This window comes from Meles meles, chromosome 5, assembly GCF_922984935.1.
Source record: "Meles meles chromosome 5, mMelMel3.1 paternal haplotype, whole genome shotgun sequence".
Classification (NCBI taxonomy): domain Eukaryota; kingdom Metazoa; phylum Chordata; class Mammalia; order Carnivora; family Mustelidae; genus Meles; species Meles meles.
Genome location: NC_060070.1, coordinates 122,321,902 through 122,338,122, shown reverse-complemented (window position 1 = coordinate 122,338,122; position 16,221 = coordinate 122,321,902). Strand labels below are relative to the sequence as shown.

General features: G+C 43.2%; 1 protein-coding gene across 3 annotated transcripts; it reads right to left on the bottom strand.

Moving 5' to 3' along the window:
• Window positions 1-2,304: 2,304 nt before the first annotated feature.
• On the bottom strand, window positions 2,305-8,005 carry LOC123941731 (boLa class II histocompatibility antigen, DQB*0101 beta chain-like). 3 transcript variants are annotated; one of them, XR_006818340.1, is made up of 7 exons: window positions 7,823-8,005; window positions 6,150-6,419; window positions 4,329-4,610; window positions 3,737-3,847; window positions 3,232-3,255; window positions 2,822-2,880; window positions 2,305-2,671 (listed from the first exon to the last, which is right to left on the bottom strand). XR_006818340.1 is itself a non-coding variant. In XM_046005270.1 (6 exons), exons 1-6 carry the CDS (start codon window positions 7,995-7,997, stop codon window positions 2,658-2,660), a joined length of 876 nt encoding a protein of 291 aa, XP_045861226.1. In that variant the 5' UTR covers window positions 7,998-8,004; the 3' UTR covers window positions 2,305-2,657. The 3 variants fall into 3 exon arrangements, 2 of the variants coding, with proteins under 2 accessions (XP_045861226.1, XP_045861227.1); XM_046005270.1 differs by lacking the exon at window positions 2,822-2,880 and having other exon boundaries at window positions 7,823-8,004; XM_046005271.1 differs by lacking the exons at window positions 2,822-2,880; window positions 3,232-3,255.
• Between the last annotated feature and the right edge of the window lie 8,216 nt (window positions 8,006-16,221).

The following is a 16,221-nucleotide window of genomic DNA, read 5'->3' as shown; positions in this document are numbered from 1 at the left end:
AAAGAGAAGAAAGCAAAAATAAACTATTGGGACTCCATCAAAACAAAAATCTTCTTCACAGCACAGGAAACGTTCCTCAAAGCTAAAAGGCAACCTATGGAATGGGAGAAGATATTTGCAAATGACATATCAGATAAAGAGTTCGTATTCAAAGCCTAGAAAAAAAATTACCAAACTCAACACCCAAAACACAAATAATCCAGTTAAGAACTAAGCAAAAGTCATGAATAGACATTTTTCCAAAGAAGACAAACAGCTGGCCAACAGACCCATGAAAAGATGCTCAACATCATTCATTATCAGGAAAATACAAATCAAATCTACAATGAGATATCACCTCATACCAGTCAGAATGGCTGAAATTAACAATGTAAGAAATAACAGGTATTGGCGAGGATGAGGAGAGAAAGGGGAACCCTCCTACACTGTTGGTGGGAATGCAAACTAGTGCAGCCACTCTGGAAAACAGCACGGAGTTTCCTCAAAAAGTTGAAAATAGCACTACCCTGAGATTCAGCAATTGCCCTACTAGGTATTTACCAAAGGATACAAAAATACTAATTTGAAGGGATACATACAGACAAACATGCAAAAAGATACATGTAGAGAAAGACATAAAATAATCAGTAATAAAGAGATCCCAATAAATAATGGCAAAAGTGCAGATAGAAATAGACAAAGGCAGAGTTGCAATGAAAGAGTGAGAGACACAACAGGGACAGAGAGTCAGAGACAGACATAAAAAATGCAGAGCCAGGGCGCCTGGGTGGCTCAGTGGGTTAAAGCCTCTGCCTTCGACTCAGGTCATGATCCCAGGGGATCGAGCCCCGCGTCGGGTTCTCTGCTCAGCAGGGAGCCTGCTTCCTCCTCTCTCTCTGCCTGCCTCTCTGCCTACTTGAAATCTCTGTCTGTCAAAAAAAAAAGAAAAAAAAATTGCAGAGCCACCCTTATGTTGATTGCAGCGTTGTTCACAATAGTCAAGATAAGGAAACACCCCAAGTGTCCATCGATAGATGAATGGATAAAGAAGATGTGGGGTGTCTGTGTGTGTGTGTGTGTGTGTGTGTGTGTGTGTGTGTGTGTATACACAATGCAATATTACTCTACCACAAGAGTATTAGGTCTTGCCATCTGCAACAATATGGCTAGATCTAGAGGGCATTATGTTAAGTGACAGGCAAAGACAGACAAATACCACTTGATTTTACTTATACATGGAATATAAAAAGCAAAACAAACAAAAAACAGACTCATAAATACAAAGAACAAACTAGTGGTTAACACAGGAAAGATGAATGGGGGATAGACAAAATGAGTGAAGAGGATTAATAGGTACATCTTCCAGTTGTAAAAGAAAGAAGTCATAGAGAGAAAAAGTCAATATCGCCAATAATTTATAAGAATGTAATATGGTGACAAATGGTGACTACACAACTATTGTGGAAACCATTGAGAAGTGTATGGAATTGTCAAATCACTGTGTTGAACACCAGATACTAACACAACATTGTATGTCAACTGTACTACAACAATAACTAAACAAACAAACAAATAAAGAAATAAAATAAAAAGATGCAGAGAGACACACTAAAAGAGACATAAAGTACAGGAAAGACACATAGAAAGAAAGGTGTACATAGAAAGAAGTTATTTTATTTTTTTTTAATATTTATTTATTTGAGAGGCCAGGGAGAGGGGCAGAGGAAGAAAGAATCTCCAGCAGACTCCCCACTGAACACAGCACCTGACACAGGGCTGGATCTCAAGAACCTGAGATCAGGGCCTGAGATGACATCAAGACCCCACGCTTAACCATCTGAGCCATTCAGGTGTCCCTGGATCTAGTAACTTCTATTATCAGCTGGACCCCAGACTTCCTAGTAACATGAACAAAGTAAAGTAGAGTTGAGTTTCAATTATGTGAAACAAGAAACAGTACTTTTATTGCTAGTTATTCAAAATAAACAATGGACCTTGATCAATGTGCCTTGCTACGATATACTTGAAACACCCCTGTGGTTCTCTGAGACACCAGGGGCCACTACACCTGTGCCGCATAATCCCACTGTCAGCTTACATACACGATGCTCACCATACCTAAAGAGAGGCCGGCACACCCTTAGGCCATTGCATGGAACAACACTAACTACCCATGAAGGAAGTGACTATCGGATTGATCTTCTATCTCCTCTGCCTGCTCTTCACTTGGCACCCATAGGTGCCCCTAGTTTCCCTTCAGGGAGCAGTATGACCCTTTCCTTCTGCACTGGTTTCCTGCCTCCACCCAGTTAAGAAGACTCAGGGTACAGAGAACACATAATCATGTTTAATCACTGTAAAATCTCTACATTCAGCTAAACAGCTTCAATGTGCTGCTCTTGCACCATCTGAGAAGGAAGAATGGAAACAGAAAAGCCTTTGGGGCGGGAGTAGATGCTGCTGGCAGGGAGCTCACAGGCAGAGACTCCGAGGTCAGTGCAGGAAGCAGCACCACAGTCAGATCCCCGGGGCAGGGGTCACAGGAAGTGACCTGGTGACTGGGTCTGAGGCACTGTAGGACTCTGATCCATGTGAGGGACAGGGTGTCATGCTGCTGGGAATTCTGGGCAAGGACAGGCGGACAACACAGAAGGCGGAATCCCAGGTATCCTCCGGCATCAGTGCAGGAGCCCTGTAGGAAAGAGGGTGATCAGCACAAGGGACCCGAAAGGACATGCCCTCTCCCCGCCTCTCGGGGTCACTGCAGCATCAGAGAAAGCTGGGATCCAGGGCATACAGTCATCACCTCCCCCAATATCTCTGGAAAGGTGCATCAACTCATGAGAACAGGGCACTCCGGCTGCACACAGAGGTGTGGGAAGCTGTGGAGCAGCTGTTAGCCTTCAGGGGATATTAAGGTTTTACTAAATTAATAAATCTTTCCACCACTAGTAGCCTTTCATTTATAAACTCTCACAGGCAGTAGCTGCCAACATGAAGCACAACGTGGGCATCATCCTGGTGTCTAACACCCAAGACGTGGTTCTGGTCCCACGTTTCACAGAAAGATGCCACCAAAGTTGTGGCCTGGTTCTGGAACAACTCTGGGTCTGCCTACAGAAACTGGGCAAACTTGTCCCTAACTCTTGATCTCTGTCGCAGGGACGAGGCCATGAACTGAGTGCCTCGCCTCATGCTCTGCCCTGTTTCACCGGTGCCCACACCCCCACCGAATCAGAGCAGAACTAGTACCTGCTGGCGGAGACCCACGAGGTCCTACAAAAAGAAACGATACAGAAAAAGGTCTCATTACACAAACAGCCAGTCTCTCACTCACCCTAAAGGGCGGTGAGATAAACAACTTAAGTGGAATTGCACATTCTCCCCACCCATCAACCACAAGACCTTAACTACCCTAAGTTAAATCCCCCAAATGAATGAAACTGTCCCAGAAGGAAGGGAAGCAGAGGCTCTGACCCTTGTAAAGAAGGAAGCATTCAGAAAGGAGCCAGACAATGATGAACTGTCAGGAAGCCCTAGAATTTACTCCAACTGGGGCCTCCGTGATGGGGCGCCTTTCAACCAGGAACGTCAGATTCCAAAGCCTCCACCGAGGTTGTCCTACCTCCTCCCACCACCAGCCCAGCCTCCTTCCTTTCAGGGTCAGAAGGAAAGAGCTACATCCAGAGGCACAGGCCCCCCTGAACAGAGAGCCTCAGGCACAGCCCTTCTCCCCCATTTCCCCAGAGCGCCTTACCTTTCTGGCTCCTGTGACGGACGATAAGGCCCAGCCCGAGGAAGATCAGCCCCAGCACAAAGCCTCCGATGCCACTCAGCATCTTGCTCTGGGCAGATTCCGACTGTGCCCCTAGGAGCAGATCCTGAGTGTAAGGGCTGTCCCCACACCCCACAGAATCCCTATGGGAAGCCTGAAGTCCAGTCTGAAGTATAGGAGCTGGAGGAGCCAGGCAAACCTAGTGTTTCTTTCTGACCACCCTTAGGGAGGAAAGGACCCACTGACAGACCCTCACACCCAGTGGGTATGTGAGAGAGAGAGAGGGAAGCTGGATCCTGCCCCTCCAGACACAACCTTAACCTCAGACTCCAAGGCCCCAGTCACCAGCCAGAGTATAAATCCTTCAGAGGTACAGGGCTGGGCTATGGGGTCGGGGTGTGGAGAATGATCTCTCTAGTATCTAGAAAGACAATGAGATCGAAATTGTTCTGATGCTCCTGCCATGGGCATCAATAGTGACATCAAGGATGAGGAATGGAATGGGACGGGCTGGAGGAAGCTCTGCTCTCTGTCTTGTGGGGCCCATGGTGAAAGGAAACAGATTGCCCCTTACGCCACTCCACTGTGATGGGGCTCTGGAGGCTGGGGTGCTCCACATGGCAGGTGTAGACATCTCCTCGCTGGGGAGTCATTTCCAGCATCACAAGGATCTGGAAGGTCCAGTCCCCATTCCTAATAAGTGGAGTGGACACCACACCAGCTTTCTCCTCCTGGTCATTCCGAAACCACCGAACTTTGATCTGGCCTGGGTAGAAATCTGTCACCGAGCAGACCAGCATGTTGTGGTGGTTCAGAACCTCCGTCCTGGATGGGGAGATGGTCACTGTAGGTTCCACTGAGGGGAGTAACAGACAAGAAAAGACAGTGAGATGTGAGACTCCACGGCAAGTCTCCCCACGGAGAAGAGTCCTGTCTTGGTACCAGGGTGGAAAGATCCCTGGATTCTGAGTCTTGGATTAAGATCTGAGCTTGAACACTTTATTAGTTTGAATAAACATATGAGTCAGCTTTCTTTTCATACTCTGAGTAAATCATAGTAGTAATCATCATAGTAATCATCCTATAAAAGTTATTCTCTTGATACTAATTGATAAAATGAGGCATTTTGAAATTACAAATTACTACATTACACAGGATACTATTCATAAAATTTTTAAAAATAAAAATAATAAAGCAGGACTTCTTTCTCTCTACACCTTTTGACGTATAAAGTGGTTGCTAATCTCTAACTCCCAAGGTAGTTGGTTGTGCAATTAAATTGTGTTATATAGATGGCATGTGGTAAGGTATCTTTCTAGACATTCGTGCTTATTAAATATCTACAATTAACTTGCAGAATGTCTACCCCTTAAGTGGATGGTGATGATCTGAGCAGGAGTTCGGGGGAAGGAGGATGAGTAGGGCTTAGGCCAAAGGAAACCTGAAACAATTTTTATTCAATAATTTAATAGCATCAGTTTATTGACTCCAAAACTTCAGCTCTATTTTGACATTGGTTGAGATTTTGTAAGAAATTAAAATTCTGCCTTACAACACCATTCAATACTGTTTATATTTTTAGTAAACACCTTTTTCTTAGACTTTGCATTCACAAACCCTAAGTTATCAAGATTGAAGTCACAAGGGTTACTTTAAAACATGAAGCCAAATAATAATGTCTAATTAATAGAGTCAGTTTTAAGGCTTATTTTCCCTTCTATTTTCTCTTTAGCTTAAGTGTACGGGTGGCCAAGTGCATTCATTCATTAATCCCAGGAAGGTTTGCACTCACACTACCTGGCAGTCACGCGGTCAGGTACTAGGCAGACAAGGTTAAGCAGTTCCTACCCCCCAGAGAAGACCAGGACTAGTCACAGCCACTTAAGAAAACAGCATTACGATGAATCATAATTTGAAACCAAGAAGTCCGAATTTGGCATGTGAAGATTCTAACATATTTACCACGTGTACCAGGCGTCCTCCCCGGACCGGGCGGAGCTCACTAAGCTGCGCAGGGGCAGGGATGGGGGGCTCACTGGGCTCTGCTCAGGGAACGGTGTGGAGGGAGGAAGCAAACACACTTAGGGTGGCAGGCGGGGAAGCACAGAAATGGTGGAAACCGCAGAGGAAGCTGCCCCTCTGGATGGATCTGCCCACCTAACAGTGCAGGGCTGTGAGGTCCACCCCCTCGCTCTGCACCGCCTCCTTGCCCCTCCACCACAGGACCGCCCCCACCTCTCTGTCTGGGCCTCCCCATTGCCCCATGGGCAGCTGGGCAGGGCCCACCCTCCCAGCGCTAGAGGCCGCTGCAACACGATTCGGTCTGCCCCTCCCCACCGAGTGACTGCTTGGCAGAAGGGGGACGGCCACGGAAGGCTAAAGGTCTGGCGCTCACCTCGCCTCTGCACCGTGAAGCTCTCATCAGTCAGGTAGTTGTGTCTGCACACCGTGTCTGTCTCGGCCTCCGTTCTCTCCAGGATGTCCTTCTGGCTGTTCCAGTACTCAGCGTCCGGCCGCCCCAGCTCGGTCACCGGCCGGTACTCCCCCACGTCGCTGTCGTAGCGCACGAACTCCTCCCGGTTATAGATGTATCTGTTCACGCTCCGCACCCGCTCCGTCCCGTTGGTGAAGTAGCACTCGCCCTTAAACTGGAACACGAAATCCTCTGCGGGGAAGCACCGCGGGTCAGTCAGGCCCTCGCCCCTCAGCCCAACCAAAAGCCACCGCCCGGTGGGCCTTGTGGGGCGCTGGCAGGCGGCCTGATACACCTGAAGGTCTCCGCCTTGGATGCCTGTCACCGCTGCCCTGAGCAACCTCCAGTGGAGGAAAGAAAGCCCCTCTCTAGGGACAAGCCCTGCGACCTCTGAGCCCTGCCTGAGCCTGAGAACTGAGGAAAACAGGGCAGTCGGGCTGATTTTACATCCATCCCTGTGCCCAGATCAGGACATTCTCACATGAAATCCCATTTTCCATAGAACTTCAAGGAACCTCAGAGACAAACAAATGTCTGCCTAACCACAAGAGTTCAAGAGAATGAGCAGAAAGATGAGAATTTATCTTCACTTCCTCCTGACAAGCATATTCTCTTGGTCCCCTGCAAAGGGCCTTCCTTCTAATGCCTGGGTTTACCCTGAGTTTCTGTCACACGCACACAACTGCACTGTGAGGTTGCTCACTCCTGTGGGCTAGAAGGGTCACACCCCAACCAAATCCTAGAGAGAAAAATTTTGTAACAGAAAGAACACAAGTCTTTTGAATGAGATAAAATAGATTTCCAGTTAAACCCTGCCACTTACCAACTTGAGAAGGTTACTAAACAGAGTAGCTATATTATACATATAATTTGTAAACCGGAAGTTATAATCGCTACACATAGCATTGTTAGGAAGATCCAGAGAGAATTCATATGAAGATACAAATCTTGTGGCTGAAATTGTTTTTCAGTATGTGCTGTTTCCTCTTCTTTACATTCTCCTCTCTCCTAAATTCAGTCCACCATCAATTCAAGTCTCTGAATCCCACACAAATTACTATCTGACCATAAACTAGTGCTACTTGAAGTTAAGACTCCTGTCTGTGGTCACCCAGTCAGCTTCACTCAAATACCAAGAGTTTGCATCCATTCACACCCCACTCAGAATCAGGAACGTAGAGTCCTTTTAGTCAAATACAAATACTACAGAGACCATCGCTGTCCCATATTTCTCCAACACAGAATCCCATAGTGTGTGGTCTCTGAAATGAAAAATCCTGCTGTGATTTTATTTTCTTACTTTCAAAATATCCTTATTTTCAAAAATAACCTGAATGTCACTTTGTATGAATGTCAGTGGTAGCAGATGCATGTTTTGTTTCCTCCTCCCCATTATAACATCCCCAGGATGGTTTGAGTCCAGGGGATGGGCATTGTCCTCATCCTTAGAGGTGGCAATGAGAATGTAACACAGCTGTCTACCCCAAAGAGAGAAAACCTATAAAAAGACTATATTCTGAGACCATAGAACCTTCCACACTCTAAACCAAAGGTCCTTCAGAGCCTGCTCTGGGGAGCAGGTGCCCTGCACTTACTTGGAGAGTCTCTGCCCTCAGCCACTGGGACGCTCAGCACCACCAAGATCGCCATCACAGCTGCTGTCCAGAGGCCTCTGGGGATCCACAGTGCCATCTTCCCAGGCATCACTGGGAACAAGGGAAAAGAGATAGTAGTCAACACAGCTCCCACCCGGTGGCTCTGAGTACTCATTTCAGAGAATAAAGACCTGTGAAGGCTTCCATCCACAGTAGGATTGGAGAGTCCCTAGGAAGGGAACCAATCAGCACTAGAGCTAAAGTACCTCATCGGTCTCTGGGCAGAGATTTTTTATGAAGGTTCTCAGTTTTTAGGCATATTCTCAGTCCTAGGTTCAGAGTCCCTAGAAAGTGAACCAATCACCACTGGAGCTGAAATTCCTCGTCTGTCTCTGGGCAGACAGTTTTTCTGAGAGTTCTTAGTCCAATTATTTATGAAGGTTCTCAGCCTGGCAGTATGTCTTCATCAAATTACACTAGATGAACTTTTGAGGTGAAGATTTTCTCCTAGTTACAGAAAGTCTAGAGATTGAATGCCTCAGAGATTAAAGAACTGAATGAAAAATGACTCAAGAGTAAACATCTTTGTGACATTAAGGATTTTTAGTTTGTATGCCTGGGATTTTTAGTAGAAAATAAGTAGGAAATCATATTTCAGGAAAGAGAGAATTATTGTCTCAGAGATGGCTACTTCTATTAGCTTAGACACTCTAAGGAGCCTTAAATTGTGGTGGGAAGAGCATCGTTCTTACGAGGGAAAGGTTTTGACCTGCAGTTCTACTACTAATAGGCTTTATGAGAGTCAGTGAATTACTGAATTTCTTTTGCCTCAGGCTTCTCTTGGTAAAATGTGGATCACATTTCATGCATTTTATGTCCAGGTCATCATATACACAAACTTAAGACTAATATGGCTTGTTTAATATTGCAAAATGTTCCTCAGCTGCCATGTGCAACTGTTGGGAATACCAGGTTAATATGGAGAGCAAGAAAACAAGCTGAGAAGAAAAAAAACAGTGACACCCAGTCCTGTGGGCATGCGATTCTTCATTATGCAAGAGTATTTAATATTTGTGCTTTTTGACTGAAAATATTTGAAAAGGTAAGTTCACTTTTAAGCTATGTCATCCTATGTTAGCAAAGGTGCAACCCACAAACATTCACAGAAGTCAGACTCCATCACCTTTAGTTACAAGGGTAGAGTGCAAAAGATGTGGAGAAGCATATCCTGGGGCCTGAATGGTACTAATGAGGGAGCAGATGTTAGAGTTGTAGATTGTGCACCGATGTGGCACTTACTGGGCCAGCCCTAAGTTATCAAACTGTGAATGGCAACAGTATCGCTGTGTCTTTTTAACAGATCTATTAATTATCAGGCTCCTCTTGACCATGACTAGGGTCGGTGTTACATGGTTATAGAGCAATTACAACAGTGGTGGCAAACACTGATAAACAAAACATTAAGTATCTTCCACCCTTCTCTCCCTCCTTCTATCTCTTCCCTATGTTTTGTGTTCCTTTATAACAGAAGTCAGGATCTGAAAGCAGAGTGTAAGGAGTTTACCAGGTAAAAAGAAATAGGGCAGAGACACAAGAAGTTTCCATTAGCGGCACATGAAAGCAGTGAGTCAGCTCAGTATTCTGTACTAGGTGCATGGTTCCAGAGCACCTGAGACTTAGTCTCCAGGCTTCGACTAGCAGTGCTGTACTTAGGATCAGAATAAGGAGAGTTTCCATGGTGGGATGGAAAGAGAAAGGAGGGACATCAGAGCTAGAATAGGGTTGGGGGCAAGGAAGTGTGGTCAAAAGGGGACCTAGAAGGTACATTAGTCCCCTCAAGCCCCACCTCAGTGTCTCTCAGAATAAATGGAGAAGTCTGGCCCATCCCTTCCCTCTTGTCTTAAGGGGAAATTCTCTCCACTCTGTTGTGGGTCTGTGTGTAGAGGCTGAATCAGACCTGCGCATTGCCCAGTCTCACAGGCCTCTTCGCACTTTCCAATGAGCAACAAAATTATCAGCTTAGAACACTCTTTCTGATTGGCTAAAACCTCATCTGCAAGGCTCTGGCTTCTGCCAGCTGCCTCCCCCTGAACCAGTCAGCATTCTCCACATTTCCTAGAGCTCTCTGTGGTCCTCATACTCTGTTGCATTATTCAGGGAAGCCACTGCTGGCCTCGCCTAAGAGGAAAGCAATTCAGACAACTGATTCCAGGTGCTTATCTCAGTCACCCTGCTGGGTCTCTGTGGAGGCAGAGCACTTAGGATGAAGGCAGTGTGTACCCCATGTGGGTAGATGGTGCAATATAGAAATGGTCATGAAATGGGGCAGGCTTATCATAAAGATATTCTCCCCAGAGGACTTACTTTGTTCCACCAGAAAGAAAGATAAAATTTTTGGACTCCTTGTGGAAATTTAGGGAGAAGTTATCATCCCTGGTCAGCATCCCTTGGGAAAGTTTCTTGGTCAGTGTAGTTAATTGTAAGCATAATAATAATCATCATCTGTGACCAGAAGGGCCCTCCAGGACCCTATTCTGTATTTAATTCAGGAATTTTAAAATGTTATATATTCTGAAAGGTTCTATGATTTCCCTAATGCCAGTAATAATATAATAGAAATCCTGTCCCAGCATATTATTTCCCTTTAATAAAAATTTAGCAAGCATTTGTCCCTAATTTTTTCTAAATCTTTATAAAGCTGCTTATATATGACCCCAATATCAACCCAATTATATGAATTTTCCATGACACATATAAAGTAGGCCCTCACTGTTAGCCCAGTTATCTCATCTTAGTCACATTTTAGAATCTGAAGAAGGAGTAGACTTAGGAACACATCGGCCATGGATAAACCATTTCAGCTCTGAAAGACTTCATTTGCCTCATCTGTAGAAGTATTACACACCTCACTGGACCGCTGTCATGAGCACAGATATAATTTGTAAAAGTCCTCTGTAATCTATGCTGAGTAACACACACATTAGTTCTTATTATAGTAGTGAGCACATTTATATAAAACATCATTAACAGACACAGAAAATTCTTCTTGTTATTTCTCATGTCTCTTCAGATGACAGAATCATCATAGTTTTGAATTCCTGCTTCTTCCCTCATCAGTATGGAGAGAAAGGGAACAGAAAATATAGTAGATCGGGGCGCCTGGGTGGTTCAGTGGGTTAAATCCTCTGCCTTCAGCTCAGGTCATGGTCCCAGGGTCCTGGGATCAAGCCCACATCAGGCTTTCTGCTCAGCAGGGAGCCTTCTTTCCCCTCTCTCTCTGCCTGCCTCTCTGCCTACTTGTGATCTCTCTCTTTCAAATAAATAAATAAAATCTTTAAAAAGAAAAAAAAGAAAGAAAGTATAGTAGATGTATTTAACCTTGAACCCATTACATGTTTCCTCTCTGAAGTGCTATGAATATCATTGCACAAGAACTACCATTTCAGCTATAATTTCAGTATCAGAATCTGGTCCTCCTCTCAGTGTGCCCACAAATGTGGAAACTTGCGTGCAAAACACAGAGTCTCAATACAAACTGAGGAAATAAGAAAGTGAACACAGCTGTGGGAGCTACATGGACAATTACGGCACCCATCTAGGTTTGACTGAAAGGAAAAGAGTCTGGTCGCTTCTCATTGTGACTTCTGACAAACGTCTAAAAGCCCCATCCAGTGCCACTTGCCTGAGTGCCCCACAGTCCTGACTTTCATGATCATGAGTCCCCCTGTGTCTGAGCTCTGACACATACATCTATGTAGTTTCATTTCGGATAATTCTCTCTTCGCCAAAATCCAACAGAAGTCAGATGGTGGGTCCTGTCACTCAATACTTTTTACACACCTACACAGTTAAGGTCCTGGGTTTCAAAGGTGAACCTGCATGGATCCTATCTTCTAAGAGGTCAGACATATGTGGGGAAAAATAAAAGAGGAAAGTTTGTAACAACCACCAAAGGACAATGTGAAGCACTGCTGACTAAAGGCAAGACCCAGCAGTGCTGAAAGTCCAGGGGACACTTAAAACTGTCAAACAATCATGGGGCCCATTAGTTCAGTTATTTTCTTTTCTCTTGGAAAGGGTTGGCAACATAAGACTAGGAGATGATGATGATTGATAGGTTTATTCATGCATAATAATTTTGCAAAATGAGAATGAAGAGTTGATGGTACAAGGGTAATGAGAGGTTGAAAGTCAAGCTTTTCAGGTGTGCCTCTTAGAGGAGGTGATGGCTCAGCAGATAAAGGGCTACGTTCGTTTCAGGCAAAAAGGCTTACATGAGTGCAGGGGTAAGTAGGACGCTCAGAGCATATTGTTTGGTGTGAGTAGAGTGGGATTTGGTTATCCTGGTCCTTGTGAGCTGTGATGACAGCACCATTCAAAGCTGTCTGGGTTTTCCTCACAGTGTGACAAGGAAAAATAGAGGGAATTTAAGCAGAGGGGCACCATGACATGCTGGTCCTTTCATGAAGCTACCTTGGAAGCAGCATGGAGGGGACTCTTCAAAGGATCTGAAAATTACCTTTTATGATCTGGAAAGGATCCAGGTTAGTTTGATGAGCCTAATTCACCAAAATTTGATTTACTGAGGAACAAGTCTGTCAATGATCAGTTTGCTAAATTGCCAAGATTATTAAAGTGCCCCAAACTAATTTCCCCTTTTTTCCTATTTCTAAAGTCTGTAGATATTCTTATTGATGTGTTAAAAGTATTTTTAGAAGACTGTCAATCACAGATCTCCAACTTTCTGGGGTCCTCTCACTCTCCCATGATTCCCATTCTTTTGCCCTCTGGGCTCCACTTCATCTTTCTGCTGAAAAACAGACCCCCGTTTCCATGAAGCTTTATAACAAATGCATTTATAAACACAAAATGAGAACTGGTCAATCACACTTCACAATTTCAGAAGTTCTTTAAGATGTTTTAATATAAATTGGAGTAGAAATTTATCTAGAAAATATATTTTGGTTGAATTTGGTAAATGTTATGACTTGATCCTTTAGAGAAATTAGCAAAAAGGCTTTAAAATGCTAAAAATCATGAAATGAAATACAATTCTTAAAAGAATTTGGCACCAAGTTAAATATAAACTGAATGTTTCTACATGAAATGCTATCATTTTATGTTCACTAGACAAGTAATGAGTAAATTTAGTAAAACTATTTCTCAAGCAAAGTTGGGTTAAATTACTAAATGCACTAACTCGAGTCATATGTCACTCAGCAAACTGAGACTCGGGCTACTCGGTGTGAATTGGCCATTTGTTAAGTAAATTGATCTTTTGAAATAAGCCCCTGACCTGTCAGGCACATCCTTGAGACTAAACAGGAAACTTCACCCACAAGTTACTTTTATCCAGTACTTGTTTCTGGGCCAGACTTCTCAAATATAAAATGCTCCAATAGTAAGCCCGACATTTCAAGAAGGAGGAGAGAGTTGCCTTGGTTTAAGGAAGTGGTTACTAGACCAGGAACATAACCAAATATGGAATATTGCTTTAAAAAAAAAAAAAGGATTCACTGAGGTCGTGTTTGAGTTAAATCATTAAATACTCTCCAGCCGGTGAGCAGGTGTGAGGTAACATCACTTGTCTCTGGCAGACCAAGCCACTAAGTCTGTCAGAGAAAAACGTTACTTATAAGAGCAATAAATATAAAAACTCAAACTTCACCAGCATGTGTACAATCCCACAATAAGATATGACCTAAGAACAGAAAGAAGTTTAATAATAAAGATAACCATATTCTTGAACAGGACAACTTGTGTCAATTTCCCAAATAAAATACTTAAATTTGGTGATGCTTTAATCTAAATATCCATAAGATAATTTTATTAATAAAATGTTTCTAATTTTTGTCAAGAATAATAATGGTAACTAATAGTTGTTAATAAGTAAAATGGGGGTTGCTCTAATAGATGTCTATAACTTATTTTAAAGTCAAATAATTAAAAAATGTGTCATACTTTGCCAAAAGAAGGATAACTGTAGAATAAAATCAAATGCACAGAAACAGAACCTAATTTTTGTTAAGATTAATGAGATTAAGAAGTTTACTATATTTCTAGGAATCTGTTAACTTTTTTTTTTTCAGCATAATAGTATTCATTATTTTTGCAACACACCCAGTGCTCCATGCAATACGTGCCCTCCCTATTACCCACTACCTGGTTCCCCAACCTCCCACCCCCCCACCCCTTCAAAATAGTCTGGTTGTTTCTCAGAGTCCATAGTCTCTCATGGTTCATCTCCCATTCCAATTTCCCTCAAGTCCCTTCTCCTCTCCAACTCCCCATGTCCTCCATGTTATTTGTTATGCTCCACAAATAAGTGGAACCATATGATACTTGACTCTCTCTGCTTGACTTATTTCGCCCAGCATAATTTCTTCCAGTCCCGTCCATGTTGCTACGAAAGTTGGGTATTCATCCTTTCTGATGGAGGCATAATACTCCATTGTGTATATGGACCACATCTTCCTTATCCATTTATCCGTTGAAGGGCATCTTGGTTCGTTCCACAGTTTGGCGACCGTGGCCATTGCTGCAATAAACATTGGGGTACAGATGGCTCTTCTTTTCACTACATCTGTATCTTTGGGGTAAATACCCAGCAGTGCAATTGCAGGGTCATAGGGATGCTCTATTCTTAATTTCTTCAGGAATCTCCACACTGTTCTCCAAAGTGGCTGCACCAACTTGCATTCCCACCAACAGTGTAAGAGGGTTCCCCTTTCTCCACATCCTCTCCAACATACATTGTTTCCTGTCTTGCTAATTTTGGTCATTCTAACTGGTGTCAGGTGATAATCTCAATGTGGTTCTAATTTGAATCTCCCTGATGACTAGTGATGATGAACATTTTTTCATGTGTCTGATAGCCATTTGTATGTCTTCATTGGAGAAGTGTCTGTTCATATCTTCTGCCCATTTTTTGATATGATTATCTGTTTTGTGTGTGTTGAGTTTGAGGAGTTCTTTATAGATAGTGGATATCAACCTTTTGTCTATACTGTCATTTGCAAATATCTTCTCCCATTTTGTGGGTTGCCTCTTTGTTTTGTTGACTGTTTCCTTTGCTGTGCAGAAGCTTTTGATCTTGATGAAGTCCCAAAAGTTCATTTTTGCTTTTGTTTCCTTTGTTTTTGGAAACATATCTTGAAAGAAGTTGCTGTGGCTGATATCGAAGAGGTTACTGCCTACGTTCTCCTCTAGGATTCTGATGGATTCCTGTCTCACATTGAGGTCTTTTATCCATTTTGAGTTTATCTTTGTATATGGTGTAAGAGAATGCTCGAGTTTCATTCTTCTACATATCGCTGTACAGTTTTCCCAGCACCATTTATTGAAGAGACTGTCTTTTTTCCATTGTATATTTTTTCCTACTTTGTCAAAGATTATTTGACCATAGAGTTGAGGGTCCATATCTGGGCTCTCCACTCTGTTCCACTGGTCTATGTGTCTGTTTTTATGCCAGTATCACACTGTCTTCTGATCACAGCTTTGTAGTAAAGCTTGAAATCGGGTAACGTGATGCCGCCAGTTTTATTTTTGTTTTTTAACATGTCCTTAGCAATTCAGGGTCTCTTCTGATTCCATACAAATTTTAGGATTATTTGCTCCAGCTCTTTGAAAAATACTGGTGGAATTTTGATCGGAATGGCATTAAAAGTATAGATTGCTCTAGGCAGTATAGACATTTTAAAAATGTTTGTTCTTCTGATCCAAGAGCATGGAACTGTCTTCCATCTTTTTGTATCTTCTTCAATTTCTTTCATGAGTGTCCTGTAGTTCCTCAAGTACAGGTCCTTTACCTCTTTGGTTAGGTTTATTCCCAGGTATCTTACGGTTCTTGGTGCTATAGTAAATGGAATTGATTCTCTAATTTCCCTTTCTATATTTTCATGGTTAGTGTATAAGAAAGCCACTGATTTCTGTACATTGACTTTGTAACCTGCCACGTTACTGAATTGCTGTATGAGTTTTAGTAGTTTGGGGGTGGAGTCTTTGGGGTTTTCCATATAAAGAATCATGTCATCTGTGAAGAGAGAGAGTTTGACTTCTTCCTTGCCAATTTGGATACCTTTTATTTCTCTTTGTTGTCTGATTGCCGTTGCTAGAACTTCTAATACTATGTTGAACAAGAGTGGTGAGAGTGGGCATCCTTGTCGTGTTCCTGATCTCAACGGGAAGGCTGCAAGCTTTTTCCCATTGAGGATGATATTTGCTGTGGGTCTTTCAGAGATAGATTTTATGAAGTTGAGGAATGTTCCCTCGATCCCTATACTTTGAAGCGTTTTCATCAGGAACGGATGCCGGATTTTGTCAAATGCTTTTTCTGCATCAATTGAGAGGACCATGTGGTTCTTCTCACTTCTCTTATTGATCCATTCTATCACATTGAT

Excerpts from the sequence above, each read along its gene's own strand:
- LOC123941731 (XM_046005270.1), bottom strand. The coding sequence starts at position 7,997 with ATGAGTACTCAGAGCCACCGGGTGGGAGCTGTGTTGACTACTATCTCT. Across the intron at positions 3,848-4,328 it reads CCCCATCACAGTGGAGTGGC|GGGCACAGTCGGAATCTGCC; the intron begins GTAAGGGGCAAT and ends ATCTGCTCCTAG. Across the intron at positions 3,256-3,736 it reads CCGTCACAGGAGCCAGAAAG|GACCTCGTGGGTCTCCGCCA; the intron begins GTAAGGCGCTCT and ends TTCTTTTTGTAG.